Here is an 18,715-nt window from a genome sequence, read left to right as displayed (position 1 = left end):
TCCTGAAGCTCCTTCAATACGATTCCTGCCTTGAATTCTGACTGTTGAATATCATAAAAACCCTCTCTATTTATGGTCATTAGCACTTGTTTCAGCCTTTTTAGTTTTGATACTATTTGGAACATTGGTGTACCATCAACTGATAAATTCCAACTGGCCTTAAGTTTATTTTCATAACAGGGTGCTTCTTTCCACATCCGAAAATAGCGAAATGGCTTCTTTTCCAAATGCATTTCCAACGTGACATGAACAAGAATTGGACTATGATCAAATATCCCTTCTGGCAAGAACACAGCCTCTGAGTTAGGGAAATGATCAGTCCAATTTGAATTAACTAAAGCTCTATCAATCTTGGAATAAACCCTCTCATCTGCTCTCTGCTTATTATTCCAAGTATAGAAACAGCCAGAGAATTTCAAATCTTCCAAATGGCAAGCTGTCAAACAGTCTGAAAATTTGCTTGAGAACTTTATGGAGGTTTTTTTGCCAATTCTGTCATGCATGGATAGAATCTCATTGAAGTCTCCAACCACCATCCAAGGGACAGATATACTCACAGCCAAACTTTGTAAGTCATTCCATAGGCTCTCCCTAGAGGCTGCATCATTATAACCATATACAAAAGTAATCATGAAGCTTCCTATTCGATTAGGGACCTGTACTTGACAGTGAATTAATTGTGTAGTACATAACTTGATATCCAAAGTAAAGGCACTCGGATTCCAAGCAATTATTATCCTACCCTTATCAATCCAAGAGTTATTGTTTGTGAAACACCATCCAGAAAACAGATTCGTGTAAATAGACCCCATATTTTTATTCTTCACTTTTGTCTCGAGTAGACTAACCAAGCCAACCTTCTTTGACAGAATTAAGTGTTTAATCTCTTTGTGCTTATGTTGACTGTTAATCCCTCGTACATTCCAAATTAAAATTCTATCCATCTAGAACAGAGGGTCCTCCCCCCTCTCTTACTGTATTCCTCCTCTGTAAAAGCTCCATCTCAGGGTCTCCCTCAAGCAGGCAAAATTTATTCTTCACACTCGTTGGGATGGCATTAGGTTCCTGTATCTTGATTCCCTTAGTAACTGTTTGAAAACCATCAGCATCTACATTAACTTTGCTTACAATAAGTGATGAAACCTTCTGTTTAGGGACCCATTCTTGCTTCACAGTCTTACTCTTCCTGCAAACTTGAGCCTCGTGTCCTAGGCCAGAGAAATTCATACATACAGTGGGCTTCCATTCATATTCCACGAAGATGTCTACTTCTTGATCAAATTCATTCAAGAAGCTGATTCGAGATGGAAAGTCCTGTGTCATGGTCACTTCAATGAGAATTCTGGGATAAGCTAAGCGATCTCTGTTTTTAGTAATGGAATCCACTTGAATTGGCTTCCCAATCTGTCCCACTATCTTGAACAGAGACCTATCACCCCAGTATTTAATATCCAATCCTCCCAAATGAACCCAAGTTGGAACTGAATCAATGTCTTCCTTAATAAAATCATCAACCGGATTCCAGACCTTCATTATGAGAGGTTTATTCCCAAAAAACAGATATCCTCCATCCAAAATTCTATCTCTTACTTCCATAGATAAAAAGCGAATGATGAAAATACTAGATGAGAGAATGCCTACCTTATCAACTTGATCCTTCCATAATCTCCTCACAAAGCCCTCCAGGATTCGGATTGGTGGATTTGCACCAAGCACATAGCAGACTAAAGAGGATTGCCAAAAATTCACCTCCTCAGCAATATCCTCGACATCAATTTTGACTCCAGAGGCCCTCTTCTGATCGATAACACCTTTCCCTGTAATAACCTTCTCTTTTCCTCCACTGGTAGTGACATTAGTATAGTTAGACTGTAAAATCGGAGATGGTACAGCCTTACCCATATTGACGTCTTGCATAGCTTGCTTAGAAGCCGATATCCAGTCTTCGACATTCGTACAAATTCCAATTCGAGGCGTTGGAGTATATTCACGACAGGTTCGCTCTGCCCCTGCTCCTTGCTCATCCTCTGACAGCTCCAATTCCTGGATCCCAAGGATAGCATCCATAGATCGAGTTTTAATGACCCTATCAGCAGAAGTTGGACCTGTTTTCTTGCCTTTGCTCTTCGATTTGCCCTTCCCCCCGACCTTAGTTCCCTTTGCCATGGTGCCGATGCAGAAACACCGAGAGAAAAAGCGCGGGAAAAAATTTCAAAAAAAAGAGCAAATTTTTTTGAATTTATATATGTCATAAAATTTGGCAGCGAAGAGAAGGAAAGAATATCTCTAATCCACCATTACCACCATGCTATTAGAGGATTTTCTGCCATGCTTACCGATAATGAAGCTTCTCTTTTATCTGGTATATATGTATTTATCTCTCATTTTTATCCTTTTCCTAAAATGTTGATATAGGGAAAATGTAAAAAAGAAAAAACCCTTACAGTTACACTATTTATCTCCTACACTTTACATTTTTTTAAAGAGAGTATTTATTTGGCCCTCAAACTTTAAAATGAGACACTTGAAAGTTAAAAAGGCCAAAGTTAGAATGGTAATGCATAAAAAAACAGGGGCAATGGAGTCCTGAGTATATCCACAACAACAAAAAAGCCACAGCCAACAACAGATCATAAAAACTTCTGTAATGCTTTTTTTTAATGCAAAATGAATGTCCAAAAAGCAACATGCCACCTTCACAGATCAAAACAGAAAAGGGAAACTTTTCTAGAGAAATTATCATCATATTCATCATCTATCGCATATAACGGTTACATGAAAAGACTGTAAAGCCAAAGAGGTAATCATAGCTGGTTTGTAGTTATGGTGTTCAGCCAAAGATTGGTGTGTTTTGTGTAAGAAGAATTATGAAAATGCAGATGGCTTGTTCTTCCACTGCCCGGTCTCAATCCAAGTTTGGTACAAGAATTTGGAAGAATTTAAAATGGTCTAGTGTGTTCCAGCAAACTGTCTAGGTGCTTTTTGTTTCAGGTGAGCGGCTCAAAGGCGAAGAAGACTCTTTGGCAGATTGTAGTAACAGCTATCTGTTGGGTTATTTGACTAGAGAAGAATAAGAAAATCTTTGAGGAAATGGAAAACAGGGTGGAGAAATTTGGGATAAATTTATAATGAGTGGTGCTCTTTGGGTCCACTCAAATAAGGACTTCAAAGACTTTTGATTCACAGATTGGTTGAGAGAGGGAATTTTTTGTTGTAATGTTCTGTTTTGTATATCGTTGTTGTGGTAGTTAAGCTACCTTTTTATTTTTTCTTAGTTTTTGTTTTTCTTGAGTTTCCTGTGGTTGTTTTCTCCACTCACTTGTATTATATATTCTTTTATTAATACAAGTTGTTTTGTTAAAAAAAAAAAGAACTATTTCAGCTAAATTTTACCTGATTGTGAGAGCACCTTTCATAAATGAAGATAAATCAAATTCCATAGCATACACTAAAGACAATATTATTTATATCTTTTCTGCTAAACTCGTATTAAAAATAAAAATCATCTTTTTAAAATCTTAACATGCATTGCCATATGATATTAAAGTAGACTCATAAACTATATACCATTGGAAAAAACTCATAAAAGGTGCAGCTGAAAAAATAAAAGTGAAAACTTACTAGGAAAATCAGCATAGATTGCTGCCATTCTACACTCTGTTGCTCTTTGTGAACCAGGTGGCAAAACAGTACCAACAACTATATCCCCAACTTCACTTGGGTCCAGATTTGTTTTCTCTATCATGGCCTAAATTGTATATTAATCACATATAAGAAAGAAAAAAAATCAATAATCATGTGTATATAAGCCAAATCAGAACAAAATCATATACAGTAATGATATTACAAGCCAAAATCAATGGGTTGTTTACCTTTAAAACAACTGCAAGTAATCATCAGCTGGAGTATCCTTATACCCTCCTCGCTTAGCTTTGGAAATTGGAGTCCGGTAAGCCCTGTTTGAGAAAATTTTCAAAGGAAAAAAAACTACATAAAAATATTAACAAACGTTCATTTTGTTGAAGCAAGAAATTTACGCCACAATCACTATATCGTCTCCAAGAAATTTTACCTGATTGAACCTGCTACCACATCAAGGGTTGTCTTCATCTAAAGGAAAATTAAAATTAAACTTCATAAAAATTTAATGACTGACAGCATTTAGCTACATTAGTCTCACTGTTTAGTAAGATTTCTTATGTCTTAAAATAAGGTGTCAAAAAAGCATTTAATAAGATTCTTACTGTTGATTTTCTCCTCTAACTCCAAGTTCAAAGAGTAAATTTAAGTAGAAGATGAAAGGAAACTACAAACAAAGAATAAACATTTTTCTGAAACAGAATGGACCACAGTTCAATATAAAAGGCATCATATTGCAACTTCAGTTAATAAATCAGATGTTAAAAAAACATCAAAGAATGAAGAAAATATTGAATTCAACAAAAACATTGTCTAATCTTAAAGCATAAATGATGATTGTTAGAATGATTTAGAGGGATTGAAAATGAAATAATTAAAAAGAAACTAAGATATACCCAATTACATTTGATCAAAATGGAAAGCAATCAAGATATAATATAGAATTTGTAAATAATTTTGACTGAACTCACCTCACCTGACCAAGAGAAGAGATAACAATTTTAGTCTAGTCCACCACCATGAGCAGAATAGAGAAGGTCCCAATTTCTTGTGGTCTGAACAAATCAAAACTCGAACCTGTACAATAGCCTTTACTGAACTATTAAATAAAGCATTTAAGAGTACCATAAAAAGCTTACCCCATCCAAGCATCTTATCTTCCACCTTCTTAAGTTTCTTTTTCTTCTTGTTGTCAACTTTCTTGGAAATAAATGTATTCCCTATGTTAAGAAAAAAATGAGATTACATAAAAAGCCTACTCTATTGACTTATCTCTATTTGATCTAAATACTTTGCCAGTGTTGAGAATTACAGTGCTTCCAATTCCAACACTATCTTCAATTGAGTAAAACAACATAACAGAAAGCTGATTCTCTAAATTTAGCAGAACCAAGACTCATTCTTCATTGTATAGAAACTTTGGTACTACATAAGAACACAAACATCCCAAGTATGTTTTGGAATGATACTCAAAAACTATAACATAAGTTGACATGTTTTTTTTTCTTTTGGGGGAAAGTAGAGAACAGTGCGATAGCCAATCGCACAAGGTATCTTGATTCTATATATTTATTTTGCATATAAATGGTTTATAGAGTCCAGTTACCACACCATAGGGGGGACAGAATATGATGTATAGTATATAAATTTATAAAGTAAAAATTATTACGTTCGTGCTCGCCCCATTTTCCATCAGAAGGAGCTTTGTACAGCATCCTGCCTAGTGGGGTAAATTGATCAACTGGCACATCTTCAGCAGGAATACCCAGTTCATCTAACAGCTTCCTCTGTGCAGCATTCCTTGCTCCTGGTGATTTAAAAAGATAATAATCAGATTTAGAAGACATAAGCTTTGAATGGATAGCCAAATATCTACTCTGCAGAAATATATTACCAAGGGCCTCCTCAGCGATAAGCTCAGATTCATGGTAGAGTGGATGGCTGCAACAGGTGTTTGTCCACACAAGGGGAAACGTTACCTTTGTTGCAGAACGTTGTTGTACAGATAAACAGACAGAATATCATATCTTGATACTTGTGTTATCGAATAGATGTGCACAACAGATACGAATTGGACTTCAATATAACTAGCCACACACAAGACGTTTTGGGAAAAGGGAAAAAACATAGAAAACAAGAAAAGATATGTAGACATGGTCATGAGTGCATGAAATTTCAAGAATATAGAAAACTAAAATGGGAAATAGAATATGACATAATTATTCAATTTATGCCCTCCTAATAGATAGGCTAGATCTTGACTTGGTTCTTCACATGACACTTATTACTATAAATGAAAGCACCTAGGAGGGCAGTTCAAATAGTCAGGTTTGTTGTTTGCTCCCACAAGATCTAAGGTTCGGGTACCTAATTGGCAAATCATATAGCTTGATGTCCCTCAAATATTGTAAGCAATACCTGAAGAAGCAACTCGTATTTCGAGTTGAACAAAAACACATTGAAAGCCCTGTGTAGCAAATTTTCCTTTTCAATCTTTTCCATCAAGTGACCTACAGGGTACAAAAGCATTAACAAACCACAGAGGTCCAGTTGATCCAACAGAATGAACATGATTTATATACAAAATATATGATTTGAACATGTAGTAGAATGCCCAAAACATGAATAAACAGTTCATTTCCATAACATGAAGGTATCCAAAATCAAAAGAGCGTATAAGATTTTGGAAGGATAGAAAGCCTTGGAGTATGCAAAATGCAAAGTACCATAAAGACGTGACATAATACCCAAAAAGAATTGTGCAGATCAAATTTTACTTACAATTATATTTAGTATCATGACCAACAACCTAGTCATTCTCATCCACTAGAATGCATCTACGGAAAGTTCACATAAAGAAACATAATTAGCTCCAGTACAACACAAAGAAAGATATGTAGACCAATATACCAAACAGAAATGTTATTTTTGTAACAATATACCAATATTTTAATCAAACTGATTTCTTGACTCTTCCTTTCGATAGAAAATTATACACAGGAACAATGTTAGAACAAACAAGTAAAAAGCCAAGGATTTCTGAGATGTGAGATTAGCTTATGGGACACAGTAACAATAAAAATGAGATAGTAATTATCATAATATTGTACAAATAAAAGGCACCAAAATCACATTTTTCGTGAGTCAAATTTTGTGATCAATATATGCAAGGGATAGTGAAATAAATAATTTGATCACTTGATTGTAGAGTGCAGAACAATAAAATAACAGATCTCATAAATTACTATAAAGTAAAAAACAGTTTAGAATCACAAAAGAATATGAGATTTTGATCCCTAGTAGAAAAGTTTTTGGTCACAACAAACCAAGTATTAATGATACAATAAGAAATATTACTAACTATCCCTAATGAAAACAGAACATAGAAATTTCAAGGTAAAACCAAATCAATTAACAGCAAAACCCACATACAAATATCCAAAATAAAACAGAAGCTACAACAAAAGAGCTCCATACCGTTTCCTTCAAGGTCTCTAGGGGTTCACTCCGTTTGAAGCCAAAACATGGGGAAAAGTGGCGTAAGAGGGAAGTCGAGTGGACTTCACTCCTTCAATTTGACTGCACAGAGCAAGATACGAGAACCATTTAAACAAAAAGAAATAAATAAATTGCTTTACAATAATAAAAAAAATACACAAACCAGGAATTGAACACCCATGGCACCCTGTCGCACCACCATCTCCAGCCCACGCCACCCAGTCGACATCGACTATAAAACAGAACAACAGAGAGAGAGATCTTTACCTGCACCAACGAGTCTCCGAGTCCACATCGTCGAGCCTCCGGCAGTCCCGCTGAGCCTCTGTCAGCCCCGTCGACCTCCACCGTGGTTGAAGCCTCGTATATCCCCTCGCCATCGTAGTTGAGGGAGTAAGAGAGAGATAGAGAAGGAGAGGGATCGGGGAAGAGTGATTGAGGAGACCGGCTTAGAGACAGGGTTTTTAGATTAGAGGAAAAAAAATGAGAGCTTTGGGTTTAGGTCTAGAGAATATAACGGGAAAAGGGAAAAGGAAAGTATAACACTACATTTCATTTTAGTTTGCCACTTAACAATTTCATAGCCCGCCTTTTTTTTAAACTTTCATTATTATTTACCGCTTTTATTTTTACATTAGATATTATAATACTTTTTTAATAAACTTATATTAATGTGTTATGGAAGGGGGTATGTGTTATGGACGCGGAGCTGCTGCCTCTGCTAGAATCACCCATGTAGGAACGTCAGGTGGAGTCACTGCAAGGGGTACCGACTAGATAAGACCCAGAGTTGGAGGTCCTGGACTGTATGAGCCCCACATAGATATTCAAGGACTTGACCCTGAAATTGATCAGATAAGGGAAGTCGTGGGGCAGATGCAAGATCAGCTTGCCACTGTTGATGGTGAGAACTCGTCAACTAAGTTGAGTTGGAAAAAATTATCAAGTGAGGATCGTCAATAAAAAAGCTATAGAAATCAAAGTAATAACTCAAGAACAATGGCAGAATAACAATGGAGAAATCAGTCAATCTTTCATTCACTCTCAAGCCTTTGCTACAGTAAAACTTCCAACCCCCTTTCAGGTGGTGTTAGAGTTCATTTTATAGTAGGCTCTAATGGCCCTGGGTACATGGTGGTCCAGGAGACCAAGTGGTACATAAGTACTATGTCAGGGGAGTGGCTTCAGAAGTTGTGGTCGTACACCCAGTACAGGAGCAGGTGTCAGGAGGATGTCTCCACTACTTGTCTGTACCCATGTCTGATGAGTGGTGGCAGGCATAGTGGCGCAGGTGGTAGTGATGTCGACTCTGGCCCCTGGCCGTAGACGTACGGGCCATAACTCTTATTCTAGCATCCCCACTGGCACAGGTGTTCGTACCCAGTACTAGATCGTACAAGTATGTTCCATTCGACTCGTACTGGAGTCCCTAAGCATTGGGGTCTCAAAGTGTAAGGAATGGGACCCTTGGTGAGTATAATGGTCGTGGCGTGAGGTGGGGGCCTCAGGTCCTTGACATGAGAGGCCTGAAGCACTTCGAGGTCACCCATGAGGATAGGCGATAGGCATGTGGCCTTGACGGATGTCTAAGGACACGTGGCCACCAAGTGGCGAGAGGCCTTCCTTGCGACCCCCTTGGTGGGGCGGCTCCTTTGATGCATGGCTTCACTCGCGTGGCCCCCAGGTGGCGTGGCTCCTACTCCCTCGCGAGGCCCCCTTGGAAGGCCTATTGAAGACGCGGCTCCCTAGTTGCTCACGAGGCCCTCCCCTTCGTGGCTATGTGATGGTGTGACTCGCTCGGGGCATGAGGTCGAACGTCTGCTGAGGTGCGAGGCTACGAGGCCATGGGCACGACGCCGAGGATGCTCCAGCAAGGCCATGGGCACGACGCCGAGAGTGCTCCAGCGAGGCCATGGGCGCGACGCCGAGGATGCTCCAGCGAGGCCATGGGCGCGACGCTGAGGGCGCTCCAGCGAAGCCATGGGCGCGACGCTGAGGGCGCTCCAGCGAAGCCATGGGCGCAACGCCGAGGGCGCTCCAGCGAGGCCATGCGGGTGCGACGCCGAGGGCACTCCAGCGAGGCTGCGGGCGCGACGCCGAGGGCACTCCAGCGAGGCCATGGGCGTGACGCCGAGGGCACTCCAGCGAGGCCATGCGGGTGCGACGCCGAGGGCGCTCCAGCGAGGCTGCGGGAGCGACGCCGAGGGCACTCCAGCGAGGCCATGGGCGCGACGCCGAGGGCACTCCAGCGAGGCCATGCGGGCTTGGACGCAAGCCCATGGGCGCTGGGGCATGAGCCTATGTGTGCGAGATCACCTTGCACGGCATGGTCCTTGTTCTTTTATGGGCGTGGAATATCGAGTGTCTACACTTGCCCCCCAGTCTAGGAGAGGACCTTTAGGTGCTCTTGTAGACTATTCACCTTAATTCTTATAAATAGGCCTTCATGCATGGCCTAATATTTTCACCTCACTTCTTTGGCTTAGTGGTTTGGAGAGCCCTTCATTTTTCAAGAGGTAAGGGGTTCAATCCCTCACAGCCTCATTTTTTCCATAGTTCTTTTTATCTTTTCGCTCCTCGACCTCTTTTTTACCCCAACTTTGCTCTCTTAACCGCTTGAGGTATATTTTCTCTCCCTCTCCCTTTTTTTTTATCGGGTCTGAACTAGCATTACTCGGGATGGGGAACCTTAGCCTGAGCTTGTAGTGAGTTTGACCATATACACGCCCCTCTTTTTTATACCCTGTAGTGGGCCATTTAGGACGCTTGCATCTAGAGATATTAAGCCCATTCCTTTGTGTTTTGTAGCCATCCCCTCATTTATACGCGAACCCCTTTTCGCTTTCGGGACGAGGTCTCATGGCCAGTGACGGCCCGTCCGACATACCTCCGGGGGATGAATTTATTGACCTGTCCTCAGACTCAGAGTCCCCTGAGGGCAATCCTCACCAAGACTATGACTCCTTAAGGCAGGCCCGCATCCGCCACCTTGAGTACATTGCTGAACTTAGGGGAAAAATTTGGGTAGTGGAGAGTGAAATTAACTCGATGTCGAGAGGAGACGGAGGACCTTCACCCCCAGACCTTAGTGACCATATAGCGTGCCTTAGGATGATCCTTTTTGAATTGCGGTGGGAGTTAGAGTTTATGGAGGGACACCTTCCGCCAGAACCTCCCAACCCATCCTCGCCTGATGACGGTCATGGGGCTGCTATCGCCTCTCCCCAGCCCCTAGTCTCAGTTTTTCCTAGCTTAGTGCTTCCGCCATCGCTCCCTCGATGGAAAACTCTTGCTAGGAAGAAAAAATGGAGGATCAAGTGTTCTGCCTCTTCCTCACATCTTTCTTTTGATTTTGCAGATATGCCGAAAGCACGCCGACAGGTATCTATCTAGGAAGAGGACGATGCCCCTTTACTGGCGTCCAGTCTGGTGTCGCATGTGTCTACGAACAAGTTGAAGGAAATCGTGAAGCACTACCGTGTTCCTCCAGAATATGCCCTATATGCTCCTCAGGAGGCTTTCCGAGCCGACCGCCCCAGGGAGGGTCTGGTGGCTTTGAGCGAACACATCTTGAAGGCGGGTGGCACCATTCCCTTGCACCCGTTTTTTGTGGCGGTACTTAACTACTTCGACCTGGCCCCCCTTCAGCTGTCACCCAACAGTTGGTTGACCCTAAGTTGCCTTTTTGTTTGGTTCAAGGAACGGGCTAACCGCGCTCATACGGCGCAAGAGGTGCACTTCTTGTACAACCTCATGGGATCCCCCAGGTCCAAGGGCTTCTACTATCTGCAGAAAGCCAATAGCGAGCTCCCCCTGATAGAGGGCTCAGTGTCCAACATGGGGTCTTGGAAGCAAGACTTTTTCTTCGTAGAGGGTCCTCTTTCTGTTCGTGAACACTTTCGCGACGGCCCCAGTAAGTACCCTGGTCCTCCTTTCCTTCTTGTTAGAACTTACTGTTTTGTATTCCTGCTTGCACTGACATTGGCGTGGATCATGCAGAGCAATTTGCTGCTCCTTCGGTCATTGGGTCGGAGGCGGAGGCCGTGAATGACCTCATTAATGCGGACTCCGCCCTGAATAAGGCGGCGTTCTTATTTACCATGGCAAATCTCAACCGCCACCAGCTGTCCCCGGTCTCTGACCCCAAGCTTCTGTGGTCAGTTACTAGGTCTAAGAAGACTACGGCTACGCCAGCCGAGCCGTTCCTAAATGATGGTGAGGCTGAGGAGGAGCTGGAGGATGCCCCCCTTGAATGTGGGGGATCTCACCAGCGCCCCCTGTCCCCCGGGGGATGCCCCCCTTATGGCTCCTGCGACCAGGACATGGCCTTTCAACCTCAGGACCAGCATGTTGCACCGAGATGTTATGCTCCCCCTGGCCTTGATGGCTGCGACGCCTTCCCTCAGGTTCCTCATGACATTGGATCACCAGGGGCTGATTTCGTCGACCTTGCGGAGCCCCCCTCTAACCTACCAGGGTCTCAGTTTTTTCCCTTCACTGCGCCCCCTCCTGCTTCGGCGAGCGGGTCGTCTGTCCTCCTCCAACCAGGTGCCCCCAGTACGGAGGGGGAGCCCTGGGTGACTCGGATGGCAACATCCTACGGACAGCGATACACTCAAATTTCCTCAAGCCTCCCCGTGTCTGACTGGAATGGCCTTGGGAACGTGACTCAGTCGGACCTTGGGGACACCCTAAGGCGCGCCACGGCCTGGGTGAGTTCCTGCACCTTGCGTCGGTCATTATTATGTATGAATGTACATGCATTTTTCTTTTTGTTACTTATTGTTGATGCCATTAACTTTCTTGTGCAGGCCTACACCGTGTCTCTACGATATGCTGACTCATCCAGCAACCTCTCCGCATCTACTGCTGAGAGGGACTGCCTTACAGCCCGGGTCCAGGAGCTCGAAAATGAGCTTAATGAAACTAAGGCCAAGTTTTCAAAGGCCCGGTCCAAATTTTCCGACTTGATATTAAAGAGGAAGAAAACAATGGCCAAGACCAAGGTGCTAAAGGACAAGATTAAACGCTTGGAGCGTGAACTTCAGGGGGCCAAGGCTATTGCGGACGCGTCGCAGCAGAGAGTTACCCCATTGGGGGCCGAAGTCGAGGCCCTCAGGGCCAAACTTCAGTCGGCGCAGGAGAGGAATGCTTCCTTGGAGGCGGAGAGGGCTTCCTTGGAGGCGGCGAGGGCTTCCTTGGAGGCGGAGAGGGTCACCACCGAGCGCAGGTCCATAGATCGTGCCCTTTACAATGTGTGGAGGCAGGATCCTAATTTCGACTTCTCCTCTTTTGGTGAACATGCCGTTGCTCGAGCGGCCCTGTGGAGTGCCCACATTAGGAGGCCCTGAAGTAGTCTTGCTCTTTTTTTTTTTTTAACTTTGTAATATCATTATCACTGCTACTTTTCTTTTGGTAACTCTTGTACTATCTCAAGAACTCTTTTTTCTAATGTATAAATACATGTGCTGCTGTTTATTTCTTGTTCTACTGCATTTGAGGCCCTTTTAAGCCTGCGTTTGAGGCCCTTTTAAGGCTATCACCTCTTTTATTTACCAGGCTGGAGGTCCTTTGGAGCCCATGTGAAAGGGTTCACTGAGACCTCTTTTGGTGCCTCTTGATTACTTTTATAAGGATATTTTGACCCCTTGGGTCCTATCTATCCTTTTATATATTTTTGCGCACGCTTATTATTTCTTTGCGAGAAGCGTCCTTCTCATCATTATTCATAGTACTATTTTTGCAAGGGTCTCTTTTGGGACCCTTTTTGGCTAGGCGGCTTGGTGGCCGCTCTAGACTTATTATTGTTGTTACCATACATTTTTTTTTGTAAGTCCCTATGGCCTCCCTTGGTGTTTACAAGGGTAGCTAATCCTTGTGATCCCGAGGGATGCCTTGTAGGGACTTCGTTTAAGGCCCTGGTATAGGGGGTCCCTCTGGGATCCCCCATCAGAGGGTCCTTTTTTTTTGGGTCACTTCCTCCTGATGGAGGGCCCTTCTTAGGATCCTCTTGGTAGAGGGTCCTTTTTTAGGGGCCTCCTTTTTAGAAGGGCTAGGGGTCCTCTTGGTAGAGGGTCCCTTTTAGGGGCCTCCTTTTTAGGAGGGCAAGGGGTCCTTCTTAGGATCCTTCGTTAGAGGGCCCTTTTTAGGTTCCCCTTGCTAGCCGCATGCTGTCGCCTCCTATCCTGCCCCCCAAGTGTCTGGTGAAATTTATTTCGGCAGGCACTTTGGCTGATGCCCACGTAGCGAAGGAAAATAACACATGAGGTTGCAAACAGTTTCACCCATAACATGCAGCTTCATTCATCACATTCATAACAAACAGTCTCATGCAAACAGTTGCAACGGTACATATGAGATTTTCATAGAAAATAAAATAAAAAGACTCACACCTACTCAGGAGGTTATCTAAGCAACCTCTTTGATTCCTCCCTATCATATTAAGATGGCGTGCAACACTTGTCCTTTTATCATCGGACGTGGGCACCTTATTGGTAGTACTTCCTTAGGTGCTCCGCGTTCCATACTCGGGGTATGATGGTGTCATCCATGCGCGCCAGCTTATAAGTGTTCGGGGGTATGCACTGAGCAACCTGTTAGGGCCCCTCCCAGTTCGCCCCTAGCACTCCTGCTCCTAGGTCTCGTGTGTTAGGGAGTACCTTCCTCAGCACCAAGTCGCCAATTCTGAAAGTTCTCTCTCGGACCCTCGAATTGTAGTACCTTGCAGCGCGCTGTTGGTATATTGCCACCCTCATTTATGCTTTTTCTCTCTTCTCTTCAAGCATGTCCAAGCTTTCGGCCAGAGCTATGTGGTTGGCCTCGTCTCCATACGCCTTTACTCTGTGGGACTCAACTCGCATCTCAACCGGTAGTACGGCCTCGCATCCGTAGGCCAAGGAGAATGGGGACTCCCCAGTAGTTGTGCGTGGGGTGGTTCTGTAAACCCACAACACATTTGGTAGCTCATCTACCCAGGCTCCCTTCATTTTTTCTAGCTTTGTCTTCAAGTTCTTCTTAAGGACCCTGTTTATGGCCTCCACCTGTCCATTGGCCTGGGGGTGCACGACCGCGGAGAAACTCCTCCTTATGCCCATATCCCTACAATACTCCTCGAAAAATCCTCCCTCGAACTGGGTACCATTGTCAGAAATAATTTTGTAGGGTACTCCATATCTACAAACAATGAATTTGTTGACGAAAGAGGTGATGTGTTTGGCGGTTATCTTCACAAGGGGTTCTGCTTCTACCCACTTAGTGAAGTAGTCCACTGCCACCACCACGTATTTCGCTCCATCCCTGCCTGTAGGAGGAGCGCCAATCAAGTCTATCCCCCAGATAGCGAAGGGCCAGGGGCTGGTCATACTGGTCAGTTCACTTGGGAGTTTCCGAGGGTAGTTAGCGTGCCTCTGGCATTTGTCGCATTTCGTGGCAAAGTCATGCGCATCTCCTTCCATGGAGGGCCAGTAGTATCCTTGTCTCATGGCCTTCCTAGCTGTGGAGGGTCCGCTCTCGTGGTTGCCGCACTCTCCCTCGTGTATCTCATGTAACACTTTCAACGCCTCCTCCTCTTCTACACACCGCAAGAGTGGCATGGAGAATCCTCTTTTGTAAAGGACCCCATCTACCAGGGTGTATCTAGCGGCCCTGTACACCAACCTCCGGGACTCATTTTTGTCAGCAGGCAAGGTTCCTTCTTCCAGGTACCTTTTGATCGGCTCAGTCCATGACTCCCTCGGGACACTAATCATATGCACGTCCGTGTCTTCGATGCTGGGTTTGGGTAAGTACTCCACGGGTATCGACTCCAAGATATCACCATCCTTGGTAGACGCCAGCTTCACGAGTGCATCTGCATGGGTATTCTTTTCTCTGGGGATTTGCTCTATGTTATATGCCACCAACCGTCCCAGATAGCCCTTCACCTTCTCCAAGTAGGCTGCCATCTTGGGTCCCCTCGCCTGGTATTCCCCCTTTATTTGGTATACTACCAATTGAGAGTCACAGAAGATACGAAGGCGCGTCACTCTCAGCTCCTGGGCTAAACGCAGGCCAGCCAGGAGCGCCTCGTACTCTGCCTCATTATTGGAGGCCTCAAACCCAAACCGGATCGCGCAATACATTATGTGTCCCTCGGGCCCGGTCATCATGATGCCCGCTCTGGATCCTCCTTCATTAGACGCCCCATCAACATGCAAACTCCATTCCTCTAAACCTCCTAGCTCTTCCTCCATAACAGGCTGATTCCCTTCTTCATTCCTTCCTTCATTCGGCTGATGGGTGAGCTCTACTATAAAGTCCGCTAGCACCTGTCCATTTATGGAAGCTCTTGGAGTGTATACAATGTCAAATTGACTCAACTCGATCGACCATTTCATCAGCCTTCCTGAGGTCTCAGGTTTATGTAAGACCTGCCTCAAAGGACTATCCGTCAGGACTTCAATTGTGTGTGCATGGAAGTAAGGCCTCAACTTCCTCGAAGCCACAACTAACGCATAGGCCAATTTTTCAATCTTCAGATATCGGTTCCCCACGTCCACCAAACGCTTGCTGATATAATACACGGGTTGTTGCTGCTTCTTCTCTCCTTTAACCAAGGCTGCGCTGATGGCATGCTCATACACTGCCAGTACAGGTACAGCCTCTCACCCTTCTCAGGTTTTTCCAACAGGGGTGGCTTCCCCAAGTGCTCCTTTAGCTTGATAAATGCTTCCTCGCATTTTTCATCCCAAGCGAAATTTTTGCTCCCTTTGAGGATGTCAAAGAAGGGGAGGCACTTATCGGTGGACCTTGAGATAAATCTATTAAGGGCCGCCACCCTTCCTGTTAGGCACTGCACTTCCTTCTTGTTCTTTGGAGGGCTCATCTCTATTAGTTCCTTTATCTTATCAGGGTTGGCCTCGATGCCTCTGGAATTGACCATGAAGCCCAAGAATTTTCCTGAGGATACACCGAAGGTGCACTTGACGGGATTCAACTTCATCCGGTATTTCCTAAGTGTGTCAAACATCTCACCAAGGTCCTTGTTGAGCTCTGTTGCTTCTTTGGTCTTCACTAACATATCATCCACATACACCTCCATATTCCTCCCTATCTGGTTAGCGAACATTTTATTCACCAACCTCTGATAAGTGGCACCCGCGTTCTTCAGCCCGAAGGGCATCACCTTGTAATAGTAGAGCCCTTTGTCTGTAATGAATGACGTGTGCTCTTCATCTGCTGGGTTCATTGAGATCTGGTTGTATCCTGAGTAGGCGTCCATGAAACTCAGTAACTCATGTCCTGCCGTTGCATCTACTAGCTGATCTATCCTTGGAAGTGGGAAGCTGTCCTTAGGACAAGCTTTATTCAGGTTCGTGAAATCGACGCAAGTTCTCCATTTCCCATTTGGCTTCGGCACGAGTACTGGGTTCGACACCCACACAGGGTAGAAAGACTCATGGATGAACCCGTTGGCCTTCAGCTTGTCAACCTCCTCTTTTAATGCTGCGTATCTTTTTGGGTCTAGCGCCCGCCTCTTTTGCCTGACGGGCCTTGCGTCTGGGGAGATATTCAGATGGTGGCACATCACACCGGGGTCTATACCCACCATATCCTCATGACTCCATGCAAACACGTCTAGATTATCTTTCAAAAAAATTATCAACTCCTCCTTCACGTCACCTTGCAGGCTTCTCCCTATCTTCAACTTCCTTAACGGTTCTTCCGTCATCGTAACTTCCTCTACTTCCTCCACCGGTTCTGCTCTTGACTCATCCACGACCCGAGGGTCCAGCTCCTGCGGACCCCCCGCAGGCCTATGTAGCTCCTCGTGTACCACCATGGCTATTGGTTCCCGCGGTTTCACAAGCGCACGGAGTGAGGTATTGTAGCACTCTCTTGCCTCTCTCTGTTCTCCCTTCATACAAGCGACCCCTCCTGGAGTCGGGAACTTGACAACCAAGTGATATATTGAAGTTATGGCTTTCAATTCTCTTAGGGATGGTCTCCCCAATACCTCATTGAAAGTTGATGCACAATCTACTACAACAAAGTTAGACATGACTGTAGTCTGCCGGGGTTGCTCCCCCATGGTAAGTGTCAATTCGATCATTCCTAGGGGTTGCACTGAGTCCCCCGTGAATCCGTATAGGGATGATTGGCAGGGCTTTAGATGACGAATGCCCAACCCCATCTTTTCCAAGGCAGGGCGATATAGGATGTCCACCGAGCTCCCGTTGTCCACTAGGACTCGATGCACGCGCATATTTGCCAATTGAACTGTCAACACCAGGGGATCATTGTGGGGAAAGTGTACCCCCCGCGCGTCTTCCTCGGTGAATGTTATCGAGTCGTTTTCCCCCTTGAAACTTTTCGGGGGTCGTTGTTCTAAACTCATGACGCAGGGGGGCGGACTTCGCCGAGCCTCTCTTGCATATCTATCTCGCCCCTTCTGAGAGTCCCCCCCAAATCCTGGACCTCCGAAAATGGTTCGGACCTCCCCCTGTATTTTTGGGGCTCGCTCTTGTGCCTGGGGTGCCATAGGCTCGTCCTCTGGCCTTTGCCTTTCTCTCCTAACATAGCGGCCCAGGTGTCCCCGGCGGATGAGCTCCTCAATTTCTTCCTTCAAATGGATACACTCTGTCGTGGTGTGACCGATGTCCTTGTGGTACTGGCAGTATCTACTGGGGTCCCTTTTGGACCAATCCTTTCTCATTGGTGGGGGCTTTTTGAAGGGAACTCGATCTTCGTTGGTGAGGTAAATATGCTCCCTGGTATCCGTGAGGTTCGTATAGTAAGTATTTGCCGCTTGCCTATGTTCATTCCCTCGTTTGTTTTTCCTCTGCTGGTCATCTCTTGGCCCATCATACGCCCTTTTCTTCTTCGTTACATTCGACTCGTCGTTAGCTGGGGGCTTCGCATGGGGCTCCTCCTTTCCTACCTTTAAGTTGGCGTGGCCATCCTCCACACAGATGTACTTCTGCGCTCTCTCATAGAAGTCATCTAGATCGGTGACTTCCCTCTTCAACATGTTGTCCCACAACTTGCTTCCTGGGAGCACTCCGGCTGTAATGGCCATTTTCAACTCTTGGCGAGTTAAGCTGCCCACTTTCGCGGCCTCCATATTGAACCGGTGAATGTAGCTCTTCAGGCTCTCATTTTCTCCTTGCTTCACGTTGGCCAGGCTGGTGCCAGGCATTGTGTAGTCCCGCACGGCATGGTGCTGTTGGAGGAATTCATCAGAGAACTGCTGCCAGGATCTGATTGACCCCGGCCTTAACCTTTTGAACCATTTGTAGGCAGGTCCCTTCAAAGTGACAGCAAAGTAGTGGCATCTGGCACCGTTTCCAATCCCTCTCAGTTTCATCAGATCGTTAAACGCATCCAGGTGGTACTTTGGATCCGTGTTCCCATCGTAGGGGGTCATATTGGGCTCCTTAAAGTTGGCAGGGAGCCGGATGGCCTGTATCTCCCTCACAAAGGGCGACTCGTGGTCGAAGTCCTCCTCAAAGGCCTGGCCGCCTGATGCGGTGATGATCTTGCTTCGCAGGCTCCTCATCTCCGTGTCTAGGTCCTGCCTCCTCTTGCTTAGAGTGTCCCT

At 45.0% G+C, this 18,715-nt stretch overlaps 1 protein-coding gene and 1 long non-coding RNA gene across 3 annotated transcripts; both read right to left on the bottom strand.

The window, feature by feature from the left end:
• Positions 1-936: 936 nt before the first annotated feature.
• On the bottom strand, positions 937-2,166 carry LOC133823318 (uncharacterized). The gene has a single exon (XM_062255985.1). The coding sequence runs from the start codon at positions 2,164-2,166 to the stop codon at positions 937-939; it is 1,230 nt and encodes a 409-aa protein (XP_062111969.1).
• Positions 2,167-3,622: 1,456 nt separating this feature from the next.
• On the bottom strand, positions 3,623-4,352 carry LOC133819924 (uncharacterized). Of its 2 annotated transcripts, none has more exons than XR_009886470.1 (3): positions 4,073-4,352; positions 3,873-3,956; positions 3,623-3,748 (listed from the first exon to the last, which is right to left on the bottom strand). It is a non-coding gene; the product is annotated as an uncharacterized LOC133819924 (long non-coding RNA). The 2 variants fall into 2 exon arrangements; XR_009886471.1 differs by lacking the exon at positions 4,073-4,352 and adding an exon at positions 4,038-4,062.
• Positions 4,353-18,715: the final 14,363 nt, after the last annotated feature.

Source organism: Humulus lupulus, chromosome 1, assembly GCF_963169125.1.
Source record: "Humulus lupulus chromosome 1, drHumLupu1.1, whole genome shotgun sequence".
NCBI lineage: Eukaryota > Viridiplantae > Streptophyta > Magnoliopsida > Rosales > Cannabaceae > Humulus > Humulus lupulus.
Note: the sequence above shows the minus strand (reverse complement) of the source record. Positions and strands in the feature narration are given on the sequence as shown.